The sequence below is a fragment of the Lachnellula hyalina genome (genome assembly GCF_007821495.1).
Source record: "Lachnellula hyalina strain CBS 185.66 chromosome Unknown contig00006, whole genome shotgun sequence".
NCBI classification, from domain to species: Eukaryota; Fungi; Ascomycota; class Leotiomycetes; order Helotiales; family Lachnaceae; genus Lachnellula; species Lachnellula hyalina.
In genome coordinates, this window is record NW_022157120.1 from 235,948 (window position 1) to 254,049 (window position 18,102).

The 18,102-nt window shown below is 47.3% G+C and overlaps 6 protein-coding genes across 6 annotated transcripts; 2 read left to right on the top strand and 4 right to left on the bottom strand.

The window, feature by feature from the left end:
• Positions 1-267: 267 nt before the first annotated feature.
• SPBC119.12 (GRIP domain-containing protein) lies at positions 268-2,270 on the bottom strand (the record flags this gene model as incomplete). Its single annotated transcript, XM_031145590.1, has 4 exons — positions 268-655; positions 705-1,942; positions 2,003-2,154; positions 2,225-2,270. 4 exons carry the CDS (start codon positions 2,268-2,270, stop codon positions 268-270), a joined length of 1,824 nt encoding a protein of 607 aa, XP_031009313.1.
• Positions 2,271-4,801: 2,531 nt separating this feature from the next.
• Positions 4,802-5,857, top strand: Zswim2 (E3 ubiquitin-protein ligase; the record flags this gene model as incomplete). The annotated part of the gene is made up of 2 exons (XM_031145591.1): positions 4,802-5,293; positions 5,342-5,857. 2 exons carry the CDS (start codon positions 4,802-4,804, stop codon positions 5,855-5,857), a joined length of 1,008 nt encoding a protein of 335 aa, XP_031009332.1.
• Positions 5,858-7,374: 1,517 nt separating this feature from the next.
• argB (Ornithine carbamoyltransferase, mitochondrial) lies at positions 7,375-8,457 on the bottom strand (the record flags this gene model as incomplete). The annotated part of the gene is made up of 1 exon (XM_031145592.1): positions 7,375-8,457. The coding sequence occupies one exon, from the start codon at positions 8,455-8,457 to the stop codon at positions 7,375-7,377; it is 1,083 nt and encodes a 360-aa protein (XP_031009316.1).
• Positions 8,458-9,231: 774 nt separating this feature from the next.
• Positions 9,232-10,215, bottom strand: sts1_1 (Tethering factor for nuclear proteasome; the record flags this gene model as incomplete). The annotated part of the gene is made up of 2 exons (XM_031145593.1): positions 9,232-10,079; positions 10,143-10,215. The coding sequence occupies 2 exons, from the start codon at positions 10,213-10,215 to the stop codon at positions 9,232-9,234; spliced, it is 921 nt and encodes a 306-aa protein (XP_031009330.1).
• A 1,822-nt stretch (positions 10,216-12,037) lies between these two features.
• Positions 12,038-13,709, top strand: RTT106 (Histone chaperone; the record flags this gene model as incomplete). The annotated part of the gene is made up of 3 exons (XM_031145594.1): positions 12,038-12,122; positions 12,411-12,731; positions 12,805-13,709. 3 exons carry the CDS (start codon positions 12,038-12,040, stop codon positions 13,707-13,709), a joined length of 1,311 nt encoding a protein of 436 aa, XP_031009331.1.
• Positions 13,710-15,419: 1,710 nt separating this feature from the next.
• Positions 15,420-17,118, bottom strand: LHYA1_G000604 (uncharacterized protein; the record flags this gene model as incomplete). The annotated part of the gene is made up of 2 exons (XM_031145595.1): positions 15,420-16,690; positions 16,752-17,118. The coding sequence occupies 2 exons, from the start codon at positions 17,116-17,118 to the stop codon at positions 15,420-15,422; spliced, it is 1,638 nt and encodes a 545-aa protein (XP_031009336.1).
• Between the last annotated feature and the right edge of the window lie 984 nt (positions 17,119-18,102).

Here is an 18,102-nt window from a genome sequence, read left to right on the forward strand (position 1 = left end):
AGTTCCTAGAGCCATGGATGGATGGATGGTATTGCATCCACCAATTACAATCAATTCAGACACCAGATATCAGAAACCCAACCAAGATACTATACATCTTCGAATTCAAAAAGCAAAACTGCGATATAAAAAGATATGCTTTGCGAGGCAGCCAGCCATTCGCCCTTAAAAGTCACCCCGACGCCTCTCGCCATGTAATATATAGTACACTAGGAACCTTCACCAAACCATCAAGCGGAAATCTATCACCCACAAATCAATCGGCACCTATCTAGAAGTAGAACTTCCATCTCCACCCCTAGTATCCGGCCTCGGCGGTGCACTGCTTATACTACCACTTCTACTGCCAGATGCAGAGCCCTCTTCGGCACTCCGCTCAAGGAAGCCGGTCCATAAGTCGGCCAGTGACTCCTTGCTAGCGGGAGGCTCGGTGAAGAACTCGGTTGATAATGTGGGTGTGCTGGGAGTCCGGTGGAATGGCGATATGGGCAGGCGTAAACTGCCACTTGTGCCGCCGGGTCTTGCGAGCCCTGCTTGTTCTTTTTGCTCCTCGGTCCAGTTCAGCAGTGCCGCTATCAATTGCAGGATTTGGAACTTCTTGGGGTCGGAGCGATCTAGGGCTAGGAAGTGCAGGAAATGGTTTGTGACGATTTGCCTGAGAATATGTTAGCTGGTTATGTATTCATGTTGAATGTGAAGCCTACCTGTCAATGTTGTCCTCGGGCTTCGCCTTTTTGAGAAATCGCAGGGCTTTTGTGAGGTGATCGTTGAGTACAATTGCTTCGTGCCGTAATTTCCCAATGAGGAGATTCTTCTCTTTCACCTCCTTTTCGAAAGGAACCAAACGATCAAGCTCGGTTTGCAAGGACCCCTTCCCGTTCTCGGCCTCTGTCGCTCGAGCATCCGAATCTTGTACAAGTTTCTTGAGAGATTGGATCTGCTCTTCATAGGACTCTACCATGTCACGCAACTCTCGTTTCCGGGCTTCTTGAACCTCTTGCAGTGCCCTTTGCAATCCCTGTAAGGATTGGGATTGGCTGTCCCTCTCTGATACAGCAATTTCGTAGGCATCCTTTTGAGATGAGAATTGCTCTTCTAAATCCCCGACCTTTTCGGTCAAGCCTTCACGCATTGCTCGCTCCTCCATAGCCAAGACCTCCCAATCGCCCATTGCTTCTTTTGCTGCTTCGGCCTCATCTTTTAGTTGCCTGGTCTGTTGCATCAGATCTTCCCTTTCATAGACCCAATTCTGTTGAGCAAGATTATGCCGGTTTCGTAAACTTGACAGCTCCCTCGAAGAGTCCTGTGACTCGGATTCTAGTCGCTTCACGTCTCCTTCAAGACCCTGAACACGTCTTTGGAGGGATTCGTTTTGCGACTCGAGTTCTTCTATCTGCTCCTTTGCCTCAGCTAGCTCTTGCCTGTCTGCTTTTAGACGTTCGCCCAAGCTTGCTTTGATTGTATTTATACGGCCCAGGAGGCTTTGGTATTGCTCCTCAGCTTGCTCCCTAGCTGACTGGCTTTCCTCCAGCTCAGCTCGAACGCTCGATATCTCCTCGGTATGCTGATCCTTGATTGTAGAAATGTCTTCGCTATGTTTCGATTGGACACCAGATATTTCCTCCGAGTGCTGACTCCTGATCGTGGATACTTCTTCTGTGTGCTTGCCCTGTATATCCTGTAATGACTTCCGTAATTGCTCTACCTCAGCACGCAGAGCTTCCCGTTCCTGAGACATTGCTTCGAATCGAATGCTTGTATCCGTAGTATCCGACGCATTGCTGTCTATCGTGTCTTCTACGTTCCGTTCTTGAGTTTTTACTTGGTTGGCAGCAGAGACATGGTTTGGGACCGTCGCACTTCCATTACTCGTAGCGTCGTGACCGTGACCGTTTGTCTGTGACGGCAAGGATTTCGGGAAATGTGCTTCCTTTGGAGTGTTCTAATTGAATTGGTCAGAATGTATGGTTCTTTCTGATAATTGAACAGGTGTCCTTCGTACCACAGCTGATTGGCCAGAACCTTCACCTTCTCCTTCACCATCGCCAATCTCTAGAGCCAGGTCTTTCTCGGATTCTTGGGACTTGGCAGTATCCCCATTGATCTTGGCCTTGCTGTTCTTTTTCTTCGTTTTGTTCTTCTTCTTACTAGATGCTATTGGAATGTGTTAGCAATGGCAAAATACCGACCTTGTCCGGACAGCTATGATGCTAGGAAGACCGACCTGTTGAAGGCGCCTGAGAGGGGTCTGATGGCGCCTGAGTAGACATTTTTTGAATGGGTGGTGAACTCGAGATGGCGGTTTGGTTGGAAGCATACAATTGTCCTTTGGGCGGTTGAACTGTCGTAATGGTGCCGCTTCTCGGGCCTTAGCACGCCGCCTTACGAGCTTATGAGTGAGCTACGAACACGCCCTTGCGCGTCTGGTCACGACACCCCTACAGTAGATCCGCTTCTTCAGATCCTCATCCCTCCGGATATTCCTTCCTCCTTCCTCCTCCTGACGATTACGTGTCGTTGAGACATCCATAACTTCACTTGGACTTTGACTATGTTTATATTTATGTTTATATTTATATTCATATTCATATTTATATATATTTCTTCATAATTAATTCATAGTTCATGGCTTAAAATGTTTGAAACATTTAGCCTCAGAGACTCACCCCTCTCCCAATGCGGTTTCAGTGAAGCAAAGTGCGGGGCACACTGCCTGCTATGCCGACTCACCATTCGTCATTGATCTACTAGTATCACCATATTCTTAGTAACACATCGCTTTCTAGATGCCCAGAATTGCATTGTTATATGATGGTAGTGTATTGATTCCCATCGTGCCCTTCCCCACTTGCATATCCACGGTGTCTGTTGTACTTTCTCTTCTGTATTTCAACTTGACTCGTTCTTGAAAGGATATAAGCATATCAAGCAATATGGCGGTGGACGGGTAGCCAAGGACCTGGGCTCTCGGCCTTACGTTCGATGGGGCGCCCTGGGAGTGGAAAAAGTGCTTCCAGAAGAGGCAGAAGACATCCAAGCCGTTGCTGACATTATAAATACCATATAAAAGGTGTAGTATAACAACTTTACCTAGACACATGTATGGTAGTAAGTCAAGAAGTCAGGTCAATAAAAGACGCGAGGGATGTTGATTAACAATTGTATCAGGCACACAAGCAAGGACTCAGAGAATTGTTAAAGGGGATCTTATCGTCCAGGAACTTCCTCATCATCTAACACAAACCTTGATCTCTATTCCTCCTAAATACCCAATGGCTATACGTTACAGTTCTGAACCTGGCGAGCCAGTTCTGGATAGTTGTATTCCAGAGCCTCGAGGCCTGGCTAGGAAAGTCTTCAATGCTGATCTCCAATAAGCCCGCGTAGTTCGAAACACATCTCGAACGCCTGAATCACTACTCTCCGATATGGTAGCGACACTAATAGCTCGTTGCATCAACCCGTCAGTACTCGCAGTCTGCCTACCGAGATGGTAATTATGTCTGTAAATACTCCCTGGTCCCGTCCTCCGAATCGCAGAAAAGCTCTACGAAGAAGTTGTGAAGCCGTATCTTGAGCGACTAGCTAAAGGAATTCCACGCAAACCATGAAGCGGAATATCTATTCCAAGTCCAGCTCTTAGAAAATCTCGAAGATCAACTAGTTGAGTACGCTGGAAAGGATTGGATGAAGAAAACTACCCATGGCAAACTGTTAGCAAGTTCGTCGTTCCCAAGCAGGATAGTTTCATTGCCGCGAGGAAAGCCTTTTGGGAGGACTATTGCAGAATAGATCCTCAGCATGGGCTGAAGAGCTTTCGGCTATTATTGGGGTTTCCAATCCGACTGCGTACAGTGAGTGGTTTGCCCGGCCAGCTCAGACCTCCGCCGCAAGATGAACGGTCAGCGGTAGGTCAATGTGACTAATGTTGACGAGATACCCGATGGTGGGTTCATTGATATTTGATTGGCATAGAATGATGAACTCGTGCAATGTACACATATGCTGCTTAGATGATTCTAGCAAATTGTTATATTAATTAATTCAATCTGTGATAAACGCTGACCTAACTGAAACCAAGAGCTGACGAAGGATCAATCCTACTATTAATCTGAACATGTCATCCCACTATTTCCAATGATCCCAAACCCCATATTAAGCAATGCTTCCTTCCCGAGTCTATATTAACTCGCATTCGGACTAATACCATAGAGGTCAATATTTAGTAGTATGTACGCACTAAGCGAACCCGCTGAGCTTCCAGAGTTTGCACTCGAGCACTCGGGATTATAAAAGGCGTGTTACTCTGGGCTGTTCAGAAATATGAAGAGGCTATATGTATAGTCATCGCATCAATAGATGTCAATGAGAGCCAAGTTCAGGGGTATAATAGAACGCCGGAAGTTTTATAAAGACTGAGGAGAAAGGAAGCGGGCTGATTTTTTTTTGAGGGTTGCTGAGGATTTGAAGCTAGGCTGGATACGGGATAGGGCAGAGTTAGGTCAGGTGCTCTGAAAGTATGAGATCCAAAATTTATTCCCAGCACTCAGAAAACAAACATATAAGCTGGTTTAAAAGCAAAATCTTTTATGAAAGAAGCCGACAATGGTAGTGGTAACCGTTTGAATCTCATGAAGAGAGAGGTATCTAATGTCAGGGTACGCTAGGTTGATTCCGGGGTGATATGCGGGGAAATATGGTCATGTGATATCGCGCATGGGCGCGACTTCCTCTCGCCACACTTGCTGCAAAGCTTCAACTGACCCTCTCGTAACTTCCTTTCAATTCTAACGGCATCAAAATGGCGTTACCTGAAGCAGTGTCAAACTTTACTGAGTATACTGCTTCTGCAATCAGCTGCCAGCCCGCGGAGAAGAAGCGAAAGAGCATAGCAGCCGCCTACTCCGACGAGGATGAAGACTACGGAGGTGCCACTTATGACGGCAATGACGAGGTTGCGGAAGCCGCTGCCCAAGCAGCTCTTGCTGGTATTGACGATAGAAAGCCTAAGCGTGCTCGCAAGAAAAAGGGTGAAGATCCTGAGGAGAAGCGATTGAGACGGACCAGGGTGAAAGCTCCCGCGAGCTATTTGGAGCGGTTAAATCGGGTCAAGACACAGAAAATGTTCTTGATCGAAAGGAACAGGAATACAAGTCAAGATGGTACCCATGAGGAAGAAGTCTTTGATATTGCTGGTACTACTGGAAACATCTACCAAGTCACAGTTAGCAAGGAACCCACGTGCAGTTGCCCTGACAGTGAAAAGGGAAACCAGTGTAAACACATCGTCTATGTAAGTCTAGCTTGCTTCACAGTGCTCTTAATATTGAGTTCTTCGTAGGTTCTTGTCAATGTTCTTAAGGCTCGCGAGGATTTGGCCTATCAGTTGGCGTTTCTCACCACAGAGCTCACCGAGATCTTCACCAACGCGCCCACTCCTCCCAAATCAGATGATGCACCTTCCACTGCGACCGATACTGGTGGCCAGCGCAAGTCCATTGACGGCGATTGTCCCGTGTGCGCTATGGAGTTCGAGGAGGCGGAGAATATTCGCCGCGATATTATTTGGTGCAAGGCTGCATGTGGTCAGAATGTGCACCGCCATTGCTTCGAGCAGTGGGCGCGAGCCAAGCCTGGACAAGACGTCAGATGCGTTTACTGCCGCTCCTTGTGGAAGGGTGATGAGGATACGATCAAGCGAATCACTAAAGATGGGCAAGTGAACGCGGAAGGCTATGTCAACGTGGCTGGTGAACTGGGACTGAGTGGGCAGCGCGATATGAGCACGTATCATCCTTTCTGGGTTAGGAAACAACAAGGCTATAATGGATATCACGGTGATTATGATGGCTATTGATGGCATGGCATAGGCAGTATGAATGGGTGTAGACTTGCTTGTCTGGCTGGGAATGATAAAGAAGGGCTGGTTCCACTTACTCGAGGCGAAGGTACGCGGCGTTGCTAAAGGATATACCGATATACCCATTTGCTTTAAGGAAATCTGCGGCCACGAGATGGCTTGTAGATTACGAGGTATTTTAATTACACAAACATGAAGCCAAGGCCTAAATCTGATTTCAATCCATATGGTTCCCTTGTGAGTAATCAAGTGGCAAGTAGTACGTGGGAACTTTCCCGCTTTCAAAAGCAAAGGCCATTCAGCCTATTTCCCCACCCTCTTTTCAGTGTTTGGAATGAACATATATCTATACGCAAATCGGAAATTAAGTGCCCCACTTCTAATCAAGAGAGTATCCAAAAAAGGTAAATCATCAAGATTTTTAGGAGCTTAGAAGCCTTGAAAACCAAAGCCAGATACTCTAATAAAAGCTCACTCCTAGCAGAATGTATACCCCTCACAAGTAGTACAATGCCCTGGTAACTAGCATAGTATCGATCCAGGCTTCAGCAAGACCACACTAAACCCCTTTGTCCCTCCGCGGATCCATGAAGTATATCTCCCTTGCTGTATGGGTATTGCCATCACATATATGTCCATTTCGGAGTACCGATTCGATCATGAAGGCACCGGCGTTACTAATGGACGAGCTCGAGCTTCTTCCCGGCCACGAGAGTGAAGCAAGTCCTTAGCTAGTCAAAGAGACTTATTCTGTAGTCCGTAGCTGGATCGTCGTGTTTCCGGATCTGATATCTACAATATGCAATTCTTAGTGCCGCAAACTAGGAACTTGTCGCCGACAACGCCGCCTCGTCCCATATATAGGCAACCGAACGCGTGTACTTGCTTGTTGGATGCTAGTAGCTCAAAACAGCTCTCTTCACATACATACATATTTATTTCGTCTAAATTGTTCATGTCAGTCAACAGACACGCCATCCATGGTTGCCGCGTCGGAAAAGACTTTGCAGCGCTTTCAAATATATGAGATGTGTATCGAGGGGCATCAGATATTTTTGAAACGGGAATAAAGAGGTATAGTAGGAAAGAAGACGAAAAAGAGCGCTAGCCTACGGAGTCAAGGTATACGAGAAAGTTTCTGTGTGAAGATGAACTTTCAATCGTTTACCTAGTATTAATGAACAAAGGACTGAAATGCATGAATGACTCTATTGTTTAGGAGATCTAAATGAAAAGAATGAGAAAGTCGCAGGTCAAGAATCATCCTACGAATGTGTGCTGCATTTGACAATGAAGCAGAAAAACCGCTGCTAAATGTTGACAGTTGCCTCGTCTGCACTTGCAAAGATGAGAACATACTGAGACTTTTGACAAGGCAGCAAACTCGGCAAAATCAAAGAAGGGGGGATATTTCCAATACATCGAGTAGAAACTTGGAACTTATATTATTCACGCTTTTTATACCAGAAATCCCGCTTTTCCCGCCCCTAAACGCCATGCTTCAAAACAAACCCTCAGACAATCTTCCCCTTATTGACAACAAACCCCTCCAACGCAGAGATAGCAGCCCACAGCCTATTCTCCGCCTCGGGAAACACCAAGCTCCTCTTCCCATAAAAGACCTCGTCATCAACCTCCTCGCTATGTCTAGGCAGACAATGCATAAACCGCCAGCCATCCTTCGCTCCCCCTCTCTTGGCAAGCTCTTCCGTGATCTGGTAACCAGCGAAAGCTTTCAGACGCTTAGCACTCTCCTCTTCCTGCCCCATACTAATCCACGTATCCGTGACAAGGATATTAGAATCCTTGATTGCCTCTTCGGGTACATTGGTCTCGGTGAGCTTGGCAGTAGAGCCTTCTGGCGCAGACGCGAGAATCAGCTGTTTCATGGCAGCGGGAATCGTATAACCAGCCGGCGCAGCAACAGCGATATCAACCCCCATCTTCAAACACCCAATCGCCAGATCGAACAGCACATTATTCGCATCGCCCACCCAAGCAACCTTCAATCCTTGTACTTTCTCCTTGCCGAACGTCTCTTGGATCGTGACGAAATCAGCGATGGTCTGCAGGGGGTGGAAATCCGCAGACAGCGCGTTGATGACAGGCACTGAGGAGTGCTTGGCTAGATCTGCCACTTCGGCGTGTGCATTTACGCGCGCGACCATGGCGGATACCATGGAGGAGATTACGACGGATGTGTCATAGAGACTCTCATTGACGCCTAACTGTATATCTCCACTGCCCAGGAACATGGGGTGGCCGCCCATGGACGTGACGGCTGCTTCTGTGCTGACGCGCGTGCGTGTGCTGCGTTTGCTGAACATCAAGGCGATGGTCTGCCCAGAGAGCTTGCCGACCAGGGCTGCAGGTGTGACTCCGGACTTTATGGCGGCTTTGTGGGACGAAGCATTGCTGAGGAGGGCGCTGAATTCGGCGGGCGTCAGGTCTGCGATTGAGAGGAGATGTCTGGGGGCGAATGGGGAAGTGAGTGGTTGGGCTGGGCTGGAGGGGGTGTTTGAGTAGGTGCGTTTTTGTAGCTGGGAAAGCTGTTTGAGAGCTCGTCCAGCAGGACGGATTGATTTTGTAGACGGCATCTTGAGGATTGAGTTAGCTGAGGGTCAATTGAGGAGTTCCAAAATGAGTGAAGATTTTGACGGGAAAAATCAGAGGTAACTACTTACATTGGAAAATTTATTGGCGTACTCAAGAATTTTTGAGCTTGCATGTGAGTAACAAAAATGAAAATGATGCAAGGCTGCGGCAACTTACTTTCCCCACACTGTGAAGCATCGAATCAGAGCTCTGGGATTTCATAAGAGGATTAAGTGGACAAGGAGGGTTTAGTAAACTTTCACATTCTACATCAGATTTTACATATCACTAGTATAATTATGAGAATATGACTTGAACGGGGCTACAAGTATATTGATCAGTGTAGAAGAAGGGCAACAGGGACTATGAGACCTTGTGCCGATTTGGTTCCATAGACAGGAGAATTTAATTGGACTCCCTATCATTCCATACTTGAGATAACCAGCGTGTCGGAAATGAATTTTCGCTATGATTGAAAGAGTGTGCGCCAGAAGTCGAGTGACCACTACTGCTCCAAACCCCGCATGCAGTAAAATCAAAGCTATCCCATGCCATAACTCCCAATAATGCTCTTCCAGGAGCCCACAAAATAAAATGCACTTGTCGTAAACTTCGTGAATGATACGGTCATCGAACTGATATCTCCTTAAACACAATACGCCGTGTAGTTGCCACCGTCTATGTTGCTCCCCCATATGACAACCTTCGCACTTCTTTGTATGTATACCGAATCAACTCTTGGTCTCAACTTCCTGCACACAGCTCTTCAGTATCCCCTACCAACGCCCCACCTGGACAGGCATATTCGTACCATAACTGCCAGACAATAACTGGTTGCGGATGGATTCACGATCTCCCGAGCCCGTGCTCGCGTTTCCACCCATCCAACCAAGGTTTGATCCAAGAGCATTTACAGCAACCTGCATGCGCCCTCCACTCTGCTCATTGTGCTTTGCAAGCCTCTGGTCCCATCCTCCCGAGTGCAACTGAAACCCACCACCTTTCTTTGATGCCTCGCTGACTACCAATGCCCAAGCCCTCGAGATCTCATCATATGCGTTATCCTTGTGGTATTTGTGTGACTGGCTATCCCATTCAGGGAGATCGTGGACCACTTTCGTTGCACTGTCGAGGAAGTTGAGGGAGATGGTTGTTTGATTCTCGTTCGGAGGGAGGTAGTGAGGTGTAAAGTCGGTCAAAGCGCCGATCAGATCTACCAAAGGTTGCTTGACACGGTTGTAGGCATAATCGGAACTAGAATTGCCGCCAAATGGGAAGGCTTCTCGTAGCTTCTCTTGATATTGAGAGAGAACTTCGAGTGTTGCGGTAATAGAGGGCCTAGGTGCTGACGACACAACCTCTGCACCGATTTGTGGGTGTCGTTCACATATTGTTTGGAGAACATTTCGCAGAGATTGTGCATCGAGGGTTTCGAGGAGGCGGGGAAGGGCAAGAGGACGGCCAGTCACCTCGTTGGCTCTAACTTTCTTTGCAGGGCGAGCAAGAGGTCGAGAAGCAAAAGCGGGGGAGTTTTGGGGCGAGATGGACATGTTTTCGTCGAGGCCATCGTCGTCGGCTTTCCGCTTTCTAGTGCTCATTCTTGAGGCTTGGGCGTGTGGGGAAACTATTAGGTGGCTGGATGTCAGTGTGTGTGAAAGCAGTAAAGACAAATATCGCAGGTCCTTACTTGGGGTGTGGTCGTAATGTTGAGGGAACTCTGAGAATGACGACGGATGGGATGGCTGTAGCAAGACGTTCATAGTTGCTAGAGGCCTCGTTGAGATACCAGTCAAGAGAATCGGTAGCCGAGGAACTTGTTTGTTTGAAAGGCTGTTTGACTTTGACTTTGTTTTTGTTGTGAGAGGGTTGCCGTCGAGTCGAGCTATTTACCTGAGGAACATTGAATGTCGTTGGCCGACTAGCGTGACGACGTGTGACTTTGTCTTGGTGGGTCGGTGTCGGTCGTTGCCGTTCACCTCAAAGGCATCAAATCTACGAGTGAACAGCCTCCACCTACAATTCATATATTCGTGTAAGACTTTCTTTTAGACAATAACCGGATACCACCTGGTCGAAATGACTTGATTGATATGAGCGGTCAGATGTATTTTTCATCGCGGAATATTCTGCGGATGCAACTACGCTTGCCAACAAATTAAAAACAAAGCAAGAGACCGCCAAGCGACGGCCTCATCTTTTGTGGTCTTTAAAGATGCCGAAACTGTGTACCGGGACCACTATAACGACGTTGCTTCGACTTCATTAGATGTCTCGAGAGCGTACAAGTATCTCTCAGGTCTTTGTATCTGCCCACTACTGATGCTGGTGGCCTTTGCTAAAACTCTTCAGCTTGATAAAGCAATTTAAAGCTGTCACGGAGCACATGTGTTCGGTATCGGATACCGAGCATGCGGGATGAAGTTGAACATGAGATCAGTTGCTGAATAGGCAGGACTCGAGAGCAGAATTTTGAGAGTTCTGTCTTGTGTTTCGAGCTCCTTTGTACTTTTTCATGATCCTTCAACATGGAAGATATCTCCATCTCCAAACTCAATTCCATTGGTTCCTTCTATGCTCGCCACTCTTTCCCCATGCTTCTAACTACAGAAGTACGTGCTTGGAGATCAAGAAGGTCAATACTCTGAAGCGTCTTCCTTACACCACTACTACCCAGTTTCAACATCCAGGACATGATCCTCCACATCGAAATTACAGGATCTGGGCTGGTGCGGGAATATTAAAATTTGATAAAGAGGTTGTCCTGGTACGTGGATTTTAACGAAATACAAAAAGAGGAAAGAGCGACACACCAAAATAGATTTTGCCTTCTTATATCCCATCTTCTCATCTTTGGGAACATGTACATACTATTTTGCACAGTTATTGCCGCTCTCAGTGCCCATCATGGTACTCGGATTCGTAACGATATCATGACCGAGATGAGGGGCGACATTGCTAGGTTGAAGGAGGAAACCAGAACTTTCACTGACACGCTGGATAATGCACTGGAAGAGTAGAAAGAGGAAGACGAAGACGTTCTGGGGGACATGTGGGACGTTGTTGATAAGCTGGATGCCGCGAAGAAGTAATGGCCGTTCGGATGAGATCCATGGGGATAGATTACAACGTGTATCCATGGAACGTGGTGATGGGTCTGAGTATTCCTAAGCTCTGGAAGATCAGAGGCTATTCAGTTGACAATATGGGTGCAAAGGATTAGAGATACTGTAGCGGCACCTGGCGAGAGATTACTTTGATGAACGCTTCCGGGGACATATTAGCCGTTTCGACGCTCAATGAACATGTGCTTCAAGTTTAAATACACATTGTCGTACTGCCGTGAATATTGCACTAAGTAATTTAGATGAAATTCAGAAACCAACGAAATTGTCTTCGTTCAAAATATATACCATCAAGCCGTTGCTGTTCACCCCCTGACAAGGCTGACTTTCCATGCACCAGAACCGAGATCGCGTCTGCGGGAGGCTTGTTTTCGCGTCACTACCTCCCCGTTCCCTTTCTTCCTTTATCAACACCGAAAGGCAGCTAATGAGCCTCTGCCTGTGATCCTAAAACATCAGAATGGGCATCGCGTTAGACCAGCAAAGTCTCCAGGCCGCCTTCCAAGGTCGTCCTGATCTCCAAACCGCAATCCAAAAAGCTGCAGGTAAGCTCTCACAGCCTTGGCTTCCATAACCGCCATCTTTCTGTCCCGTTTAGTATATTATCATATTCCACCGCAAATGTGTGTTTAACCTACCAGGAACTGGAAGGAGTTGCAAGGCATCTTTTCCCGTCTCCTGGATTACAATGACTCGTTCAGATTGTCCTGGGTCGCCTGTTCACAGCTCTTTTGTGTCCAACAGTTAGTGGTTCGTTTGAAATAAGACATTTAGTTGTGTCATTTGTCACTCACCCAGGTATGCGTGGTGTTCAATAACTGACTCCTCTACAGTCGGCGATGCATACATCGAATTGTTCAATCAAATCTCTCTCCACATCACCAGCCTCGCTGTCCCATCCTCTTCAGAACCAGCGTCCAAAAAGCGCAAACTAGATGACGGGCCCCCAAATATCACAAACAGCCATGCCAAAACTGCAAATGGAGCAGCAGCAAGCGGCAACGATCCCGTACTCCTCGAAGTAAAAGACATCTCAGTCGTGATACCCCAGCGCAAGAAATACACGCTCTGCTTCACGGCCTCGCACCTCTATGCGCGGTTACCAGACTCCAGTGAACCAGTTGCTGGCATCAGTTTTGCGTGGAAAGATATCGGTATGTTTCATCTGATCTCCATTCCCTGTATACTGCATCTTGAATTTCTGCTGATATTTAAGAACCGGTATAGAATACGCATTCCGCCTGCCCGTTCCCGAAAAGACCCAAAAACAACACAACTACATCCTCTTTCCACGCTCCTCCTCTATAACACCCTCCAAGCCCACCTCATCCATTCCCGACCCCATCGTCTTCACAGTCCCGGACACAGCGCCCAAGCCTGGTACCATCACCGGCAAAGATGCAGCTGCTGTATCTGATGACTACAAGACTTTATTCGATTGGGCTATCACTTCACGGCTGAAGGCTGTAGGCAATAATGTGAAGATTACACAGGCGGACGAGAAGCTCTTTGCTAGCGAATTGAGGCAACCCCATCGACCTGGTGAGAAGGCTGTGTTTGTGAAGGGGTTCCGGGGTTCAAAAGATGGGTACCTTTTCTTTCTACCTAATGGTATATTATGGGGTTTCAAGAAACCCTTGCTATTTCTACCGCATGACAGGATTTCGGCGGTCAGTTATTTGAATGTTTTGCAGCGGACTTTTAATATGAACGTGGAGGTGGGGATGGAGACTAGTTCGGAAGGGGACGAGGAAGCAGTAGAAGAGTTTGAGTTCGCGATGTTGGATCAGGAGGATTTTGGTGGTATCGATGCGTTTGTCAAGAGGCATGGACTGATGGATAAGAGTATGGCGGAGCAGAGGAAGGCCAAGAGGCTGAATGTCAACGTGGTGAAGGATGAGGAGGGCAATGTGGTCGGGCATGCTGAATCTGGCGAGCTTGAACGAGCGGCTGCTGAGGCGGAACAGGCTGCTATGGACGAGGAGGATGAAGAAGAAGAGGATTACGACCCGGGGAGTGATGGAGAGAGTGAGGGTTCGGGAAGCAGCGACGACGAGGATAGTGATGCTGAAGGTGGTGGTGATGGGGTCGAGGAAGATGATGAAGATGATGAGGCTGAAGATGAATCATGAGATATGTTAATGTTCAACGTCCGGTGTACAATTATTACGCGTCTTGGGGTTTGGAAACGGCATCCGATGTTGATTTCGGAGAAGCATTTCGATATCGGCCCTGTCTAAATTGAGAGCCTATCAACTATTATTCAAGGTAGAACATAACCAGGAGGTTATGTAGTAGGATATCCACGAACGCACTAAGGAAAGAGGCTGCTGGGTCAGTCTATAATGAAAAGCCATAAACATTCCTTATATCACTCCAAATTATTTCACTCCCTAAATCTCCTAGCTTTTCTATACTCCCCGCCAACAAGTATAACATACTCTTAATCTTACATCCATTTCAGAACAGAATACATTTAACCGCCTTCCTAAAACATGCATCAAATCCTGCGAAATGTTGCGACGATAATTGAAGCATATTCCTTCACCCAACTCTCAAATCATATTCCTCACGACGTGGCGATTATATATTTCGAGAATACACAATTTCGGTACTAACGTATACAGTATCACTTCTTGGTATCAATCCGTTATAGTATTTGCATTCCAGGGCTTTCGTAAGTCCCAAACGTAAACACCACGAAGGAGCGCCGTATACGAGCTACTATTATTCTTCACATTTGCTTCAATGGCCGGGACGAAACAGAAAAAGGCGCTATGCTGGTAGAGATAAGGGATGTTGATATCCACTTACTGAGGTTAGGGAGCAATACTTCTTGGTGAGATGATAGTCTAGACTGCATGAGGGGGAGTTATTTGAATTCGAATGGAATGATGTTGAGAAGAGAGACCGCGGGGAGGGGATATGTTGTACATGATGATAATGCGAGATAAAGAGGGAGAGGAGAGAGAGACACTCAGCCTCTTCGGTGGAAAAGAGAGGGTTAAGAAACTTAAACGCAAAGTAGGGCGATTATAATAAGAGAGATGACATTGAACGCCATCATCGGACTCTTGTTTTAACAACACTCGAAACAATATAATCTTTCTCTTCTGATCACAGTGACATTGCTCAATTGAAAGGGGCTTTGGTTTTTTTTTTTTTGTTTTTTGTATGGTTTTATTCTTGTTTATCTCCCTCATCTCATCCACCACCATTCGATCATATATCTACAAGCGCCCATTCGTTCCTCCGAGATGACACTAAAAGACTGCGCTCTCCCAAACGAAACCCTAGTAGGATTTGAAGGTAATAGCCGCCATGCTACTCAAACCAAAATCAATGAATAATTTTTAAAACTCCCGCTCTCCGTTTTCAACAGAGAGCCTCTGCATTTCTCTCTTATCTTCTCTTCTCATCCTGAATGCTACCCTTACCTATAGTACACCTTTTCTATAGGATGCGCCATACTCTTTTCCCCAGTCCAATGCATCTTTAAGTTTGCACCTGTACTTTTTTCACCCGTCTAAAATCCCACAAGTCCACGTCTAATATATCTAGCGCCAACACAACAAAAAGAAGATACACAATAAGATATAGACTTTATCAATAAAAAGTATACAATAAGTTCAAGTCGGTAAAGAAAGCCAATTCAAAGGAACGTAGCTTGCTAAGGAGCGTGGGTATCTGATATTTGCAAGGCAAAGAAAAAAACAATGCGGCTGCAGTTCGTGAGATTCGTCATGTTGTTGCAAAGAACAAAAAAGGTAGTCAAAAAATTGACAGGAGAATCGAATGTGTAGGCCGTGTGACATGATATGCAATGTCGATCAAGTCTATGATTATGAGCGTCCTAGATTGGCGGGGAATTTTTCCGCCAAGTACTTGAAGAGCTTGGCTTTCTTGCTAGGACTTCGTTGGAGTTTGGCGGCGACCTGCACCATAGGCCCTATAATGTCTTCGTCGCCTAGTTGTGGGAACTTGCCCTCACTGCGGGGATCGTTGAGTGATGGAATGCGCGTCATTATATTGTTTGCACTTCCCTCGATTTTGGTGTGTTTCAGGGTTGCGAACGCGTCGCCACTACTTTGGGCAGTGTAACCGATTGTAAGATCGTTATACTTGCGCCAGGTTGCATCAACGCTGGCCCATTTCTCTTCGGTGAGTTTGTAGGTCTTTGACGTTGCGCCGTAATGTTCGCCAGTACGGACGAGATGCTTAGTATAGTTACATCTTGCCAGGTCCCAGTTTGAGCGCAGTTGTCGGCACGCTTCCAGGTCGAAATCTTCAGGTACGTAAGGTTCTGGATAGATAGTGAAGTTGGCGTGGCCGAGCTTGTTTGCCCATTCATCGTTGGGGTCGGCAATGACAATGGGGGGAATTTCCGAGGAGGGACAAAGCTGTCCGGGGCGGGTAGTAGTGCCGCGATGGAATGATGAGATCGATGGCTTGGAGCTTAGCGGCGGCGAGGGAATTCCCTGGAATTGCGGAGTAGTGATAGAGTCAATTGGCGTTATGGGACCAGAAAATGGGTCCTTGGATTCGGCGACCGATGGTGACTGCAATGGGGATTGCTTCCAGACGTGCTTGTTGTGGGCCGCCGCATCAGTCATTAGTGGCGGAAGTAGTGGCGTCGTTGCAAAGTTCTCCTCACGCTCCCCACCATCATTGTTCGCCTTCTCGATGTCTATGGGAGCAGTAATCGAAACGTCTTCTCGGCTACCGAAGAGGCTCCTGGTAGGCGTTGGGGGCATTTGAGGCTCAAGTGCCGGTTCAAATGCTTGTCGTACTGAGTTTGATACTGAAGAGGACCGACTTGACGCGGTTTGAGAAGTTGTGTTCTCTCGTTGAGATTCCGAGGTAGGTGAAGTAGAGCTTGCCCCCTTTCCAAGCCGCCATTTTCGCGAGAATGAGGGAAACCGAGTGCCAAAACGTGTCGCCAGGCCATTGAGTGCAATCTCGTTTGCTCTTCGTTTTTTATATCGGGGGCTCAATGCAAAATCTCCGTCGCTCAAGAACCCCTCAGCCAGATCATAATCAAAATCTTGTCGCATAGGTAATTGTTCTGAGCTTTGCGCCATGGACTCTCTGTGCAGGCATTCCTGGCTGTCGCCTATTCATTATCCCAACATTAGCAATCATTTACTACCTAGCCCCGCGGTAGAGAAACTTACACAAGCAATCGTAGAGTTCGTTTGCAACGTCAAACATTTCAAACTCTTCCTCGCGTTCATGAGGTTCCTCCTGTACATCGGGTAGTGATCGTTTGCTAGTTTTTGAAGTGGCGAATATTGGTGAAGACGGGCTGTCTGTTGCTGGGTTTTGATGAGTCGATTCGATTGACGAAGTTGAGCTTGGATACCTTAGATGCCCTCGATTGGAGAAGGTGGACGTAACGGGTGAAGGTATCTCAGAAGAAGATGAAGTTTGAGAATGGAAAGAGGACGATGCAAGGTCCATATCCGAGTCCATGATGCTTTCTCTTTTCCTTCGCTCCTCCACCAATTGTGGTAATAAAAGTGGCTTAAGATTTGGAGACATTTCTGCTCTTTGTCGTAATTGCTGGCGTGTGTTTGTGTTTGGATGCGAAGTTGATCGCAAGTTTAAACAGAGCTCGAAGGCATGTTGTGTGCTTTATTATTTCTTTTCTTAGACGATGGAATGTTGGGAGAACTGCTTGTCCAAGACCATACGTGGTCAAGGCCTGCTGGAGAGAGGTCGTGTGATATCAAATGGTCCACGTAGGTAGGTGTCGGAATCGAGTAGTTTCTTGCTGCGAGTCTTCTGCGCTACCAATCAGAGTTTTGCACCTTCGCGCGTACCTGTAGATCACAACATACCCGCTCACGTGCTGGACGACCTGGATTGTGGTTGGGGGAATGTACTGAATCAACGTACTGTATGGCACGATGTTACTACGACAGTGATGGTGTTGCTGTCGGAAGGTGAGTGACGGAAGAGGTTGGAGTGGGAAGCAGAGAGAGGGAGATTTTGTGTTGTGTTGTGATGCTGGTGCGGTCCTCGCTCTTAATACGGTGGTAATTGACCGTTGCGTCTATTTGGCGGCACACAGACACTACGGAGCACTCAGGCGGGAGGGCCCCTGGCAGTTGGGTTAAAGCTAGAGCCTGAGCGTGGGATTTTGGCAACTCTTCCACGAGTTGGGCCCACTGTTTACACCTGCCGCTTGCTCGGCGGGCGCAGAACCCACCATTGGAAAGCTAAGACACTGGTTGGCCGGCATCCGCCCTTTACGGAGCGTACCCAGTCAGGGCATTGGGACATGCTCTGTCGCCGCCGCTAGAAGGAAGGGCAAAATAAAGCATTACAGGGTGATGCCCTGGGCGGAGAACGTCCATAGGTTGCGGTCCTACTGTACAGCAGCAAATGCGAGGAAACAGACTCCGAAAGGAGCGCTTCGCTTGCCCTTGCACAATCCTCACGCAAAGCTCCCGATAATCATAAGCAGAGCAAGGATTCCCTACACTCCAGAAGACCCAGCACTTCGGAGGACAAGGGTCTATT